Raw genomic sequence first — 15,974 nt, 5'->3', positions numbered from 1 at the left:
CCTTAATGACGGATTCTAACATTTTACCTACCACAGACGTTAAATTAACCGACCTATAATTCCCCGCCTTTTGCCTGGCACCCTTCTTAAACAACGGCGTAACATTAGCCGTTTTCCAACCTTCCGGCACTTCCCCGGAATCCAGCAACGTCTGGAAAATAACCACCAAGGCATCCACTGTCACCTCCGCCATTTCTTTCAGCACCCTCGGATGCAATCCATCCGGTCCTGGGGACTTGTCCACAATCAGCCCCTCCAGTCTGTCGAGCACCGCCTCTCTAGTAACAGTAATGTCATTAAGACCCTCCAGTCCTACCACCTTTCCATCGCTAACACCCGGCAAATTATTCACGTCCTCCTCCGTGAAGACAGACACAAAAAAGTTATTCAATACCTTAGCCATATCCCCATCCCCTACCATTAGGTCCCCTTTCTCATTCTCTAAAGGACCAACGTTCACCCTAGCCAGCCTCTTCCTTTTTATATATTTATAAAAACTCCTGCTATCCTTTTTCATATTAAGCGCTAGCCCAGCTTCATAGTTTCTCCTACCCTTCTTTATCAACTTCTTTGTCAATCTTTGTTGACATTTAAACCTCTCCCAATCCTCTTCTCGCCCACTACTCTTAGCTACTCTAAATTCCTCCGCTTTTAATTTAACACTTTCCTTCACCTCCTTCGTTATCCACGGCTTATTACCTCTCCTCCTACAGTCCTTTTTGACCATCGGAATAAATTTCCGCTGAGCACCAAGAAAGATCTCCTTAAAGATCCTCCACTGCTCCTCAGCAGACCCTCCCTCCAACGCGCTCCCCCAGTCCACATTTGCCAATTCTTCTCTCATCCTACCGTACTCCCCTCTATTCAAACAAAGGACGCGTGTCCGGGAACCCACTTTCTCCTCCTCCATCTGCACCAGAAACTCCACCATACAATGATCACTCTCCCCAAGAGGATCCTTCACCGCAAGGTCCCTAATTCTACCTGCCTCATTACATAGCACCAGATCCAAGATAGCTCGCTCCCTCGTCGGCTCCAACACACACTGTTCCAGGAAACTATCCCGGCAGCATTCCAAGAACTCCTCCTCGAGCCCACCGTGTCCAACGTGGGTCAACCAATCAATATGCAGATTGAAATTCCCCATAACTACAGCCGTCCCATTCCTGCACGCCGCACTTATTTGCGCATTAACAGCCCGCCCCACCTCCAGATCATTATTCGGGGGCCTATAGACGACACCGACCAGCGTCTTCCTCCCTTTGCTGTTCCTAATCTCCACCCACAACGATTCCACGTTCTGCTCCTTGGCTCCAGTATCATCCCTTGCTACCACCTTGATGCTATCCTTAATCAGCAGAGCTATGCCACCCCCTTTTCCCTCCTGCCTATCCTTCCTAAACACTTGATAGCCCTGTACATTCAGCTCCCAGTCCCTGTCACCTTGCAGCCACGTCTTTGTAATGGCCACCAGATCGTATCCATTTGTGTCGATCTGCGCCACCAGCTCATCCACTTTATTCCGAATGCTTCGTGCATTCAGATAAAGCGCTTTCATCCCAGCCTTCACCTGGACCCTATTTGCCGTAATGCCACCAACCATACTCACGCCCCCTACTCCCTCTATTATTGGGACATCCTCGGCCTCTTCCCTTACCTGTACCCTATCCTTAACTTTAGACCTCGTAACGTCACCTACCTCGCACCCTCCCCCCCCAATTAGTTTAAAGACCTGTCTACAGTCCTCTTTACTCGATTCGCCAGCACTCTGGTCCCAGCACGGTTCAGACCAACCCCATCCCGCCCGAACAGGTCCCACCTACCCCAATACTGGTGCCAATGCCCCATAAATTCAAACCCATTCCTCCCACACCAATCCCTGAGCCACCCATTCACTTCCTTAATCCTGTCAACCCTACGCCCGTCTGCATTCGGTTCAGGCAGTAGCCCAGAGATAACCACCTTGTCAGTTCTACTTTTTAATTCCATTCCCAGCTTTTCATACTCCCTCCCCAGATCCTCAGTTCGCATTTTGCTTACGTCGCCGGCACCCACATGTACCACAATGACTGGATTCTCACCCTCCCACTCCAGGTTCCTCTGCAGCCCAGCTGCGACATCCTGTACCCGAGCACCAGGCAGACAACACACCCTTCTGTGCACTTTGTCATTGTGACAAAGGACAGTGTCAATACCCTTCACCCCACTATCCCCAATCACTACTACGTTCCTTTTCCCCCTCTCTTTGCCTATGTCCTGCTGCATCACTGTACCGTGTGCAGTTTGCTCACCGACCTCACCTCCCTCGTTCTCGTCCAGACTGGAAGCAAGAACCTCAAACCTGTTATGCAGCTTGAGAGGCTGAGGCCTCCTCTCCTCACCCCCCTTCCTCCTCCCAGCAGCCCTCTCTTGTCCCTGACCCTTAGAGTTAGCGAGTCTGGGGGGGTGGATGTCACTTGCACCCCATTGACAATGGCACCCTCTTTCCCCCTGATGAGCCTCAGTGTCTGTAGCTCAGAGGCCAGCTCATCTACCTTGAGCTGGAGCTCCTCCAGCAACCTGCACTTACTGCAGACATGGTCACTGGGATGGACCCTGGGGTCCACCAGTTCCCACATCACTGTAGTAGTTTTGAAAAAAAAAAATTTTTTTTCCCTTGTTTTTTCAAACGAACTCACCTGGCCTTTTTTCCCTCCAGCCCTTTTTGATATTAAGCCCTAATAGCTCACTCTGCTTCCCACTCACTCCGCTGCCCGCTCAGACGCTGCCCGCTGTCTACACCAGGCCTCCTTTTAAACCTGGCGCTGATTTAAAGCTGTCTGGCCCACAACTCCCTCTAACCACTCCCTCAGAATTCTTAAAGCAGTAAATACAATAAATAAATGCTTTGAACAGTTCTACAAAGAACAAAGTGCTTTAAACTTATTTTAAACAGGTTTTTAACAGGTAAAATCTTAGCTCTCTCTCTGCTCCTTCACTCGTCTGCTCCAGCAAACAATGGAAGGCTTCACAGGGAATGGAATGCTCTGCCTGCTGCAGTTGTAGATGCGCCAAGTTTGGGGGCGTTTAAGAGTTCCGTGGATAGATTTATGGATGGAAAGAGGTTGGTTTAGGTTAGAGAGTCATTGCTTTTTTCTTAATTGGTCGGCGCAACATCGAGGGCTGAAGGGCCTGTTCTGCGCTGTAATGTTCTATGTTCTATGTTCTATCTGTAGCTAGTGGTGTTCCGCAGGGATCAGTGCTGGGACCTCTGTTGTTTGCAGCATATATAAATGATCTGGAGGAAAATGTGGGTGGTCTGATTAGTAAGTTTGCAGATAACACAAAGATTGACAGAGTTGCTGATAGTGCCGAGGGTTGTCAGAGGATTCAAAAAGATACAGATAGATTGGAGGTTTGAGCACAGAATTGGCAAATCGAGTTTAATCTGGACAAATGCGAGGTGATGCATTTTGATATAAATGGTAGAACCCTTAGGAACGTTAACATACAGAGGGATCTGGGCGTGCAGGTCCATAGATCCCTAAAAGTGGCAATACAGGTGGGTAAGGTGATTAAGAAGGCATATGGCATGCTTTCCTTCATCAGCTGGGGCACTGAGTACAGGAGTTGGGAAATCATGTTGCAGCTATATAAAACTGAGCTTGAAATATTGCATGCAGTTCTGGTTACTACATTATCAGAAGGACGTGGAGGTTTTGGAGAGAGTGCAAAGAAGGTTCACCAGGATGTTGCCTGGTCTCAAGAGTGTTGGCTTTGAGAAGAGGTTGAATAAACTAGGATTGTTTTCACTGGAAAGACGGAGGCTGATAGAGGTCTACAAAATTATGAGAGGCAGAGACAGGGTGGGTAGTCAGAGGCTTTTTCCAAGGATGGAAGTGGTCATAGCATTCAAGGTGAGGGGTGGAAAGTTTAAGGGAGATGTGCACAGAAAGTTTGTCACGCAGAGAGTGCTGGGTACCTGGAACGCACTGCCAGAGGACGCAGTGGAAGCATTCACATTAGCAACATTTAAGAGGCATCTGGAAGGGTATATGAATACGAAGGAAATAGAGGGATACGGACCGAATGAGGGCAGAAGATTTTTTTTAATTTGGGCATCATGATCGGCACAGGCTTTGAGGGTCGAAGGGCCTCTTTCTGTGCTGTACTGCGGTAAAAGATCAGCCATGATCTAGTTGGATGGCAGAGGAGGCTCAAGAGGCCAAATGGCCTATTCCTTCTCCTGTTTCCTATGTTCTTCCATGGATCTTTATTTATTGTCCAAATTTGTGAGGCGTGCAGTGAAGTGCATAGAGGAAAGATTTGTAATTATGATGCAGTTATCATTAAGCTCTAAAAAGAGAAGGGCCATAATAAGCAGTCAGTGTGGTTTTAGAAGCAATATGTCATGCCTCATAAATCCACTGGAATTCTTTGAGCAGTTAACTAAATTAATAGACAAGGGCTATTCCAAAGGTGTTTTCCTACTCTTCCCATCAGCAGGATCTTCTGGTTCCACTGAAGTTGACCTCCCTGCATGGGTTTTCCAGCAGCGGGGCACACGAGCCATGCAGGAGCACTAGACTTTGGCAGGACCGGAAGATCCCGCTAGCGGCCAATGATTCGTCGTATCTGTTATTGGAAAACCTGCCAAGGGGGGAGGAGGCAGGCAAAAATTCCGAGCCATAATTATTCAGATTTTCAGAAGATAAAACTTCGTCTCTCCGGTTTGTAAAGATGATAAAAGGTGCACTGAATGAATGGGAAGTTAGTTAGTTGGATTGAAAATTAGCTTGGCATAAAAAGCAAAAGGTAATGATAAATGAACCAGACTCTATTTGGCAGCCAGTGACAATTAATGTTAGGAATTATTTTACAAGATTCAAAAGGGATTTAGACAAACAGGGATGAGGACTTACTCAGTTAATGGTAGGGTGTTGGGCAGAGTTACAGAAGAAAGAGATCTAGGGGTATGTGTTCATAGCTCCTTGAAAATGGAGTCGCAGGTGGACACAGTGGTGAAGGGGGCATTCAGCATGTTTGGTTTCATCAGTCAGATCATTGAATACAGGAGTTGAATGTCTTGTTGAAGTTGTACGAGACATTGGTAAGGCCACACTTGGAATACTGTGTGCAATTCTGGTCACTCTATTATCGAAAGGATATCATTCAACTAGAAAGAATTCAGAAAAGATTTACTAGGATGCTACCAGGACTTGATGGATTGAGTTATAAGGAGAGGCTGGATAGATTGGGATTTTTTTCTCTGGAGCATAGGAGGCTGAGGGGTGATCTTGTAGAGGTCTTTAAAATAATGAGGGGCATAGATCAGCTAGATAGTCAATATCTTTTCTCAAAGGTACGGGAGTCTAAAACTTGAGGGCATAGGTTTAAGGTGAGGGGGAGAGATACAAAAGTGTCCAGAGGGACAATTTTTTCACACAGAGGGCGGTGAGTGACTGGAACAAGCTGCCAAAGGTACTAGTAGAGGCGGGTACAATTTTATCTTTTAAAAAAAATTTAGATTGTTACATGGGTACGATGGGTATAGAGAGATATGGGCCAAATGCAGGCAATTGGGATTAGCTTAGGGGTTTTAAAAAAAGGGTGGCATGGACAAGTTGGGCCAAAGGGCCTGTTTCCATGCTGTAAACCTAAATGACTCTAAAGTAGATTACTGAGGTTAAGGAATGCCAGAATTGGTGTGAACAGATGTACAGTGAAATTAGAAACATGTCAGTTACACATATCACACAAATAATAATTGGCAGAATTGACCATTCACTACAAGTATTAAACAGATCCTGGAATGCACCTTGTTTTATGTGGCAAACTCACGTTTATTTAATAGTGTCTGATTTTTTGATAAGGTTGAATTGGGAATATTGTAAACAATCAGTGAAGGTGGAATAATGCATGATTGCCTTTGGGGTCACAAAGTAACTTCATTTTGTCATCATCTTGAAACTTTCACCTGTGGTTTTGTTTTATTTGTCTCCATCTGTGCAGTAAGTAGATTTGGAAGAATCCTGGAAAGCTCAAATTATTTGCTGAGAAGGGATAAACTCAGATGGTTAAATGATATTTTCTTATTGCATTCTAAAAGTCACACTTTTATGGAAGTTTGTGCAAATTGTAAGAAATGCTGAGCTATTTGGAAGTTGTGAAAACACGATGTAACAACAGAAGCAAGTGTAACATAATTCTGCGTTGACAAAGGGAAGCAAATAATGGCAATGAGAAAGTAATGTACTTTTGATTTAAAGTCACAGTCTGTAAGTCAACATAATGAGAACAATGTTGGTCCACAAAGGTTGGCATATATTATAAACTACTGCATAATCTGGATCATTTGGAAATACAGCGTAGATAGGCTCACAGTAAGGATACAGTGTTGTTAATGTGACAGCATAGCCTTGAAACTGTTTGTATTACTGTGGCTTTGCTTAAAAAAAAGCTTTATCTTTAGTTCACTTTGCACGTCCATGCTGATCAGTTGTAATTAAACAGAGACTAATTTATTTGAAATAATCAGCTCACCAAAATATAGGCAGAATGAAATAAATTCAGTACTATTTGTGTAAAGTGGCCCTAACCTGTGGCCATAGTGAAATGCATTTAAAGACATTGAAACCACAAATTCCGACTTACCGACCCATACAGCTCCCCCTTCTCATTCATTCCGAGGTAGAGTCCGCTGTCTACACCACGAATGCTGACCAGGCCCACTGCTATACTAATGAACTCCAGTATACCTGATGATGATGATAACAATAAAACAAACCTTATTGTATGTATATATGTAACTATATATATGTATATATATAAAACATGTACATATGTGAAAATTAAATTCTCGTGTAAAAATACAGAATTATAAGAATGGCTCAGAATGATTAGTAAATTTCTTCCCAGAAACCCATTGGGATGCCGTATAGGACAACAATATGTAGAGGATCAAAATATTGTTTGAAAACCCCAAAACATCATCAGATCCTTCATGATTTCTGCATGGAATATTTTGTGATATACTTCATAAAGATATGCCTCAGAAATGTTTTAAAAGGGCAAGTACTGCACTGGAAGTGCAGACAAAGTGCTAACCGAGATATGCCCATCCCAAGAACCAAAGATTCTATTACTTTATCAATTATTTGTACTTAGTTGGGACAGGATTCTAACAGGAGTAAGAGTCTTTAAAAAGTAAAGCACAGGGGAAGAAAAGTTGCCTATATAAAAGGAGAGAGCCTCCAAGAAATGTCTATTAACTAATATATTTAAAATCCTTTCGCATAAGAAGAAACTTAATGCAATCACATGATGTATGAAGGAAATAGGATAAATGTTGCATATATGAATTTTCAGCAGTCATTTAATGTGGTGCCTTGTAAGAGGATTGTTACAAACATTGAAGAACATGGTGTCAAAGGAAATGTAACTTTGTAGACAAAAGTAGGGGTAAATTGATGTTCATCAGCTTAGCAGCGAATAATGCCTAAACCAGAACTTGTTTGTGGTTTTTATTTATATCTTGAAAGTGTATTAGAGGAGAAAGAAAGTGTCATCAGCACCAAGAAGTTTAATCGAGTGGAGAACAAAAACCTAGGAGTGTTGGCATGTATGGCTTTAAATATGGTAGTGGAGCTAGAAAAGAACATTTAAAAGGAAAATTAGAATCTGTATATGTAGGGCATTGCACACAAAAGTAAGGATATTAAGTTTGTATAAGGTATCAGGAGGAATTTTCATCTGGATACAGAAGCACTTTTAGTGCATAGTTTATTTTTTGAGGGGAAAATCTGATTTTCATCTGAATCCCTGATCCCGCATCACTTCTTTTGCAGGTTAGGAATGTGTCCAAAACACACCTGCCCCTACTGAGGTGGGGTTTCCCCATTTTAAACAGGGGGGCAAAAATCAGATTTCATCTTGCACAACATTTTCATCTGATGGTGTGGGATTTTGGAAGTCCATTGAAAGCACACCCTGATGGGGAGTTTGTGAAGATAACAGAAAACATGCTGAGGAGTCAGGAACATTCTGAAAGATAAGCGTAGCGCGTTTTCAAAACTTCAAATGTCATATGAGATGCTGTATTGTAATGCAGATGTGTTTCTAATACAACAATTCGTCAAAGGGATCTATCCTTTAAAAGTAAACTGACCATTACATTGACCAGCCTTATACATTTGTTCATTACAATGATGGAAGAATCTAATGCATTGAAAAATATAACAAATTCCCTACTAAGCTGTGCTGTCATCCTTTCTACCGTGCTTTTTTATAAAAATCTAACCACTTGTTCCCTTAATTGATTGGCAGCACCCTGATTTGAAATTGTTCTTAACTTCCCAGAAAGTAGTTTGGACAGCTGTGGCCATTATCAATGCTTGGCTAACTTTCAAATGCTAATGGGTTTCACAATAGTAGGTATTCCACACATCTGAGAATGTATGACAGTTTCAAAAAGTTAAAATAATTATTTCATGTGATTTCTAGCTGTTGAGACAAGCTAAAAGGATTACAAGTATTACAAGATTTTTTTTCACATGACAGACTGTATTTTTTTAGAATCAATAATATGGAGGCTTTATTGGTTGGTGAGATTTCTATTTTTTTTCCCAAGGAATGTAAAATATTTCTACTGATTTTGTATGGAATCTAAGGTCTTTACATGGTAAGTAAAGAACAAAGAATAAACAAAGAAAATTACAGCACAAGAACAGGCCCTTCAGCCCTTCAAGCCTGCACCGACCATGCTGCCTGACTTAACTAAAACCCCCTACGCTTCCAGGGACCATATCTCTCTATTCCCATCTCATTCATGTACTTGTTAACTCGCCCTTTAAAGGTACTGGGTGAATGGCTCATGGAGGATATATGGAGGACATAGAAGTGGCATTGGGTGGCATAGGTAATTTAAGAGATAATATGGAGTGTGGGCAGGGGGTGAGGGACAAGGTTTAGGGGGCATTTTGACACTGTTGAGAGCTGGAATATGGTATTGGAAGAACCAAGGCAAGCCTTTCAGTTGGCAAGCTTCTGCACCCACACCCCTCATGTACTCCAGCATGGTTCTCAAACTGCTTTGTAACCTGATCCCAGATTGAAAAGACAACATTAGCATGTGAAGTCATACGTGGGGTGGGTGTGCAGTTTAGAACGGTGCAGGTCAGGTTTCCCCAAGTCCACAGAAAGTTTTAACCCATTATCAGGCCACAGTACAAGTACTACAAGCAGTTCCAAGCATTGCAAACAGGATCTTCTCTGCATTATTGACCAAGGCCTCAGGATTAGTCCAGTTACATAATCATTATGCTATCCTACCTGGGCAGAAATTGTGAAATTGTGCGATGTGTTCTGGGTTGGGAGGGAAATTAAGGTTGCAGAGATGAGTGTCATGGAGCAGATCAACTTGGTGGGGCATGGTGTGTGAGGGGTGAGGGAATGGTATACAACATAATCAGGAGATCAGGATTGGCATATGGAAGGTCAAGGGCAAATGATTGTTGGAGGAGGGCTGATGAAGACACGACTGAGGAGACGATACTGATTTTGAAGATGAAAAGATCCATGAGTCACGAATATTTGAATTTGAATGTGAGAATGCATGGGTTATAGGGAAGTGTCAAAGTACTTGATTTGTCAATAAAAGAAGACCTCTAAGATTTTCCTTAGTGCTAGGACAATCTTGAAGTATAAGGATTATTGAGAGTCGGAAAGGGAAAAGTTGTATTATCCCAGTCAGATTTAGAAATAAATAACCAGGCCAGATTTGCTAAAGTTGGCAACACAGTAATTAGATTTAAGGGTGTAAAATTGTCAACTAAACTAAAACAGGGTGAATGATAGAGATGGGCCACAATGAAGGACTACAAGGGATTAAATAATCATAAGCAGATAGGCAAATGAATGACTGTGCTGATCAAGATCAGCATTAGTGTTGAGGTAGGGAAATGACTTTTGGGAATAAATTTGGGTGATTAAGCAGAGAGCTGGATATGAGAGTAATTTTTTTGGCAGAGAAAAAGTCGTGGAGGATTTGGACATGGTCAGAAAGGCAGCAGTGTTGACAGAAATATGGAATTGATTACATGTGGTCCTGTCAGTGGTGAGAAGTTTAGAGAATTGGAAGACACACTGCCTAAATACACTCCCTTAAAGTACTTTGGGCTGTTTCACTGTGTTTAACTTTCTAAATAAATGCAAATTGTTGTTTGAGAGGTCTTTAGCTGTGGGAAGGGGTGAGATTTTCCAGCCACACTCGACGAAGACTGGAAAATCTCACCCAAGGACAATCGACTTTTGCATGTCAACCCCTGACAGTACGATCCCCGTGGCAGGCGGAATAGGAATATTCCGCCCAAGGAGTTGCCCAATGCAAAGCTAAGTGAGAGTAAGACTCTCCCCAGTGAAAAATCAATTGATAGCTATCAAATCCCAGTGGAAGAGCACACATCACTTTCTTCTGTGAATGGAAGTGATAATAAAAGATAAGGTTATGAAGGAATTTTGAATTTAGTGGATTTTTTGGCAGGCACTGCCGCTACGGCAATTTATTTGCAGCATCTTTTCAATCAGCAAATTCCCTTTCCTTTAACTCAGCAACCTGATCACTGTTGCTGCTTATCTTGGACCAAATACATTATGACTGTTCAATTTGTAAAACACCTCAGTTCAGTACGTGAGCATAATCTTCAACATCCAGTCACCTGTCATCTTAGCTCTCCCTAAAACTCCCAATCTGAAGTTTCTGCCTCCATCCTCTGACACTATCCCAATGAAACTCTGGGTAAGCTTGACGAACAGTATCTCTTACTTCGAGTAGGCGCTTCACAGATTTACAGTCTCAGTGCTGGCCCAGACTTTCGTCCCCCAGATCAAGTGCACAGAGATGGCAGAATTCCTGGCTCCATGAACTCAACCTTTACAAATGGCTGCCGGAATGTTGAATTTTTGGTCGGGGGGTGGGGGAGCACCCACATTTTCCTCCAGCCCACATCCCTCGCACACTCCCTGTGCCCCATCCATGCCAGCTCATGCCCTGTACAAAACTTTCATGGCCCATCACATCCTCCATGCCAACCTATGCCCGCATACCCACCCCACATGGTCCTATATAGCCCCTATTCCAACTGAATGCCAAACATGTCCCCAGCCCCCTACTCTTTTCCCTTACACCTACTTCACAAACTCACCTAGTATCCACTATGAGCAGACCTTGGGTCCCATGCAGAGATAAGATAAAATTAAAGTTCTTAAAAATAAGTGTCTATTGCAGACTTCATTCATAAAAATCAATTTACCATATTTGCATGCATTTAGCCTAATAACAATAAACATTTCATTCAAAAGCATAATTCCATATAACATCAAGCACTGGAATTCATAGTCTGACATCAAAGAGTCTGCAACCACTTGGAGTTGCCAATCAAATTGAAATGGCAGACACCATACTGTGATAGTGTATGGTTGTGAAACAGTCATGCAGCACTAATTCAGTCATGGAGGCTCTGAAACTTTTGTAACAGACAGAGTGAACTGTCATGCAGTCATTTTCCAAGATTTGAAGGGCTGGACATTTAAATGCTTTGACAGTTTTGACAGTTGGTTTTGACAAGTCTGCTAACAATTTCAATAAGCTTGACAGTAATGCATTCATGTGTTTTTAAGCATTTACGTCCACTTTTAACACTTCCAAAGGGCACATGACCAACTCCAAAGGACACCTCACCTCCCACAAAGGTGTTCCAATACGAGATCCAATGGGGTACCTAACTTCTCCAAAGGGGTACCTAGGCTATCCAAACAAATCCACCAAGTTCAGACCTGCTCTTACCTGGTCTGATCCACACACATTGGCCCAGATTTTTGTAGCAACAAAGAGGCTTTCTGTTGTGATGGAAATCCAGGAAATGGCTAAAATTTCTAAGTTTCACTCACAAACCTGGCAATTTCCATCATCACAGGGTTAGGGGTGAAATCGGGCCAAAGTTCATGCGCAATTTGCAAAGTTAGGTGGCCATTTAAATCACCAGCTGCCCCCACTGAAGTGGGATCTTGGAAGAACAGGAGTATGGAATCTAGAAGTGTTGAGGTTAGAATAATTCAGAGGAGGTCAGAGCTTTGTGGATGTGTCTGGATAGTCATCCTTTTGGAGAGAAATGGTGCCCCCTTGGATAAAGTGCCAGGACCCCTTTGGGTCAGTTATGGCATCCTAAAGTGAGGTAAGGTATCCTTTGAGATTGTTAAAAGTGAACATGTTTATGCATTTTTATACATAAAATAATTGAAACTGTCAAGCTGTCAAAGAGCTTTCCAGCCACCAAGGGACTGGTAAAGAGCTTGTCCAGCTGTCAATGCACTGTACAGCTGTCAAGGAACTGATCAGCTGTCATGGAAATATCCAGCTGTCAAGGAATTGTTAAAGAGCTATCAAGCTGTCAAGGAACTTTTAAGGAGCAGTCCAGCTGTTAAACCTGTCAATGATATCGAGGAAATGTCAAAGCTGTCAAGCTTGTTAAAGCTATCTGGAAAGTATCAAATCAAAGTTATCTGGGAAGTGTCAAACATGTCAAGGTTACCCAGGTAGTACAAAAGATGTCCAGGAATTATACAGGGATACTAGGTGAGTTGGCATGGAGGGGTTGAGAGTAAAGCTTGGTGGGTGGACACATGGGTTGGCATGAGTTGGCACTAAGTTGGTGTGGGGTATGGGGGCCAAGAGGGTGGCCAAAGGAGCATAGGTTGCATGGGCAGAGGGGAACTAAATTAGCATCAAGGGTATGGAGATTATGGGGAGTGAGTAGAGAGATATTGTTAGCATGGGGGTATAGAGCCAGGGGAGTTGATTGGGGAAGCATATAGCTTAGCATGGGTGGGGTGTAGTAAGGATGTGGATGGGAAGGTGCGAAGGGTGAGGGCTGGAGGAATGCTTTGGTTTATAATTATCTTCTGTTTACTTGAAGACAGTGCTGGGGCACAGCAGCAGGCCTTGTGCCCAGCCCACCTCCTCCCAGCCTGTGTATTTGTTCCATGGCACTTTGGCCCGTGCCCTGAATCTTGTTTCAGCCTGCCCACACACCCTCCCATCCCGACTGAAAAACACAGCTGCAAGGCAGTCATTTTTAAAGATTTGTTTCACCAAGGCAGGAAATCTCAGACTGGGGGAACCCAACCTGGGGACGAAAAATCTGGCCAACATCCCACTTCAATGGAGGCGGTTGATCATTTCAGTGCCCAGCTGCCCCTGCAAATTGTGCGCAAAACAATCCTGTCCCAGCAAAAATGAGAGGTATTATGCTCAGGGGCGGAATTTCCAATTTTGAGGCATTTTTGTCACTCCAGAGAGTCTTTTTCATGTCAAAATCTGGACCACTGTGTTCAACAATTTCAGATCATAATCCTTGCTCCTTATTTTGGACACCAGTTGGTGACTCTACCTTCCCGGTTATGTCTTCTCCAGACACATCTCAGGCGAAATTTTCCTGCCCAAGATTGGAAAATCCCGCCGGAGATCAATGGATTTTTGCATGCTCTGTGTCCAACCTGCCATAATTCCCGTAGAATTCTGTCTCTTATATTTCTTTACTTTTCCTATTACTGTCTCTTTTTGTCTTGCAATCTTATCCATTTTATCAGTTAACCTTTCCTGCCTTTAACCCAATCATTGCCATTCGTTCTTTCCTCCTCTCTTGTTTAAAAACCGCTTCATCTCTAAGCGCGCTCAGTTCCAACAGGCTGTACCATCACCTGAAAAATTAATTTTGTTGCCATCTCTGTCTGATGCTGCCAGACCTACTGACTATTTACAGCCTTTTCTGCTTTTTTACATCAAAAATTGTGCTACACTGTGGTGACATCTCCAGCACCCAATTTCTATTCTCAGCCTAATTGGCATTAAACAGAATATGCCAGGTTTATGTAATGGCACACCACTGGAGCAAGAGGAACGTTTCGCTGTGTTAAACGTTCTATACCAATGCAAGTTGTTGTTGAAATGCAGCTATTGTTGAACCTTAAACAACAATAAGTTGTGCTTTTAATGTAATGAAACATCCCAAGGCAGGAATACCACAAAGCAAACTTTGAAACTGGGGTACATCAGGCAATATTGGAATAAGAGGTTGGTTTTGAGGAGAGTCTTAAAGAAGGAGAGACAGATTGAGAGAAACAGGCCACTGAGGGAGGAAATTATGCAGCTTAGAGCTTAGCCAGATGAAGGCACAATCAGTATTAAAAGCAGGGGCTGATCAAGCGATCAGATTAGTACAGGTATCCTGGGTGGTGGCAATGATGGAGAAGATTTTGAAAGATAGGGAGGGGTGATGCCATGAGGAATATGAGAACAAGGTTAAGAATTTTAAAATCAAGGCTTTGCTTGACAGGGAGTTGAACACAGGAGCAATGAATGAATGGGGCTTAGTAAAAAAGGGATCCAATTGGCAAAGTTTTGGTTATCCTCAAATTTCCAGAGGATATGAGATGGGAGCTGGGTAAGGAGTGCATTGGAATATCCAAATCTAGAAGTAGAAGAGGTGTGAACATGGCTTTCAGCAACTCAGGCAGGAATGGAGTCAGGCAATTTATGGAAGTGGAAATAGGCTGTCTTAGTAAGGGCCTTGATATGAGATCAGAAACTCACATTGGTGTCAAATATGAAACGAAAACTGTGGAAAATCTGGTTCAGTCTCAGACACCTGGCAGGGAGTCACTAGCAACGGAGCAGCTTTTGTGGCAGGGACCAGACAACGGCTTCAGCCTTCCAAAAATTTAATCCTAGAAAACTTTGGCACATCAAGAAAAATGGTCAAAACATTGTCAGAGATAGGTTTGAAGGAAAGGCTTAAAGGAAGAAATAGAGAGAGAGGCAGAGAGGTTGAGGAATGGAATTACAGAGCTGGATATTGAACAAGCAATCTGATAATAGAGCACATTGGAGTTATCAAGAGAGGTGATGATGAGATGGAGTGGGCGTCATCAATGTACATGTGAAAATTAATGCTGTGTTGTTGGATGATATCAGCAAGCAGCAGTGTGTAGATGGAAAAGAGAAGAGGACAAAAGATTGATTCTTGGTAATGGTGTGGGAGTAGGTAGAAAAACCATTCCAATTGATACTCTAGCTAGTCAGATAATAATAAAACTCGGCATGTAAAATCCTGTCAGCCCATCAGCTAGAGACACTGAAGAGGTGTCAGAGGCGAATGAATTAAGAACAGCCATACCAAGTAAAATGGAAACCTCATGGGAAACTCAGAAGGATTTTATAGATACGCAGATCTTTTATCTTAACAATTTCTGAAAAACTGTGTTAGATTTTGAAATTCACTTATGTGTTTAAGAAGTATTGGGCCCCTGAGACATGAAAAAAATCCAGAACTTTATTCTTATCACTTTTAAAAAAAGATTTACTGTTGAACCAAAAAGAGGGATGCTACAAATCACATGACCACAGGGTTGGCCCTTTATCTGGGAGTGACCACCAAGAGTTACAAAAATAATTATTTTCTCAACTAATGGTATTGCACACACCCCTTCTAACAACGAAATTCAGAAGATTTGCATTTCGAAAATTGCAGAGCTGCTAACAGACTCATATCAAAGGAGAAAATGCTGAAAAAACTTTGACAAAGGGTCATCTGGACTCGAAGCATCAACTCTTTTCTCTCCTTACAGAAGCTGCCAGACCTGCTGAGATTTTCCTGCATTATCTCTTTTGGTTTCAGATTCCAGCATCTGCAGTAATTTGCTTTTAAACAGATTCATATCATCCTGGACAGTCCAGGCTCATTTCCAAATGGAACCAAAGGGAAACCATTTGTATCTGATATGCTAATTTTGCTAGCAGACTGAGTAGGACTGCCAAGACAATGGCTTTCCAACACCAGACCTTCAGCATGGATGGTAATTCTTTCAAAAACTAAAAACTGCGACATTATCAGTGCCAGGTCCAAAAACTACTTAAGCAATCCATATTGAAGTAATTTTGG

General features: G+C 42.7%; 1 protein-coding gene across 2 annotated transcripts in view; it reads right to left on the bottom strand.

The window, feature by feature from the left end:
- LOC145349057 (fibroblast growth factor 9) overlaps positions 1-15,974 on the bottom strand; it is a 91,580-nt gene that overhangs the window by 17,621 nt on the left and 57,985 nt on the right. For both annotated transcript variants that reach the window (XM_080197336.1, XM_080197337.1), the window contains one exon: positions 6,634-6,737. In XM_080197336.1, the coding sequence (XP_080053462.1) occupies positions 6,634-6,737 (104 nt within the window). The remainder of the gene's footprint in view (positions 1-6,633; positions 6,738-15,974) is intronic.

This window comes from Carcharhinus amblyrhynchos, chromosome 10 (genome assembly GCF_965287045.1).
Source record: "Carcharhinus amblyrhynchos chromosome 10, sCarAmb.v2.hapA, whole genome shotgun sequence".
NCBI classification, from domain to species: Eukaryota; Metazoa; Chordata; class Chondrichthyes; order Carcharhiniformes; family Carcharhinidae; genus Carcharhinus; species Carcharhinus amblyrhynchos.
This window is presented reverse-complemented; position numbering and strand designations above follow the sequence as displayed.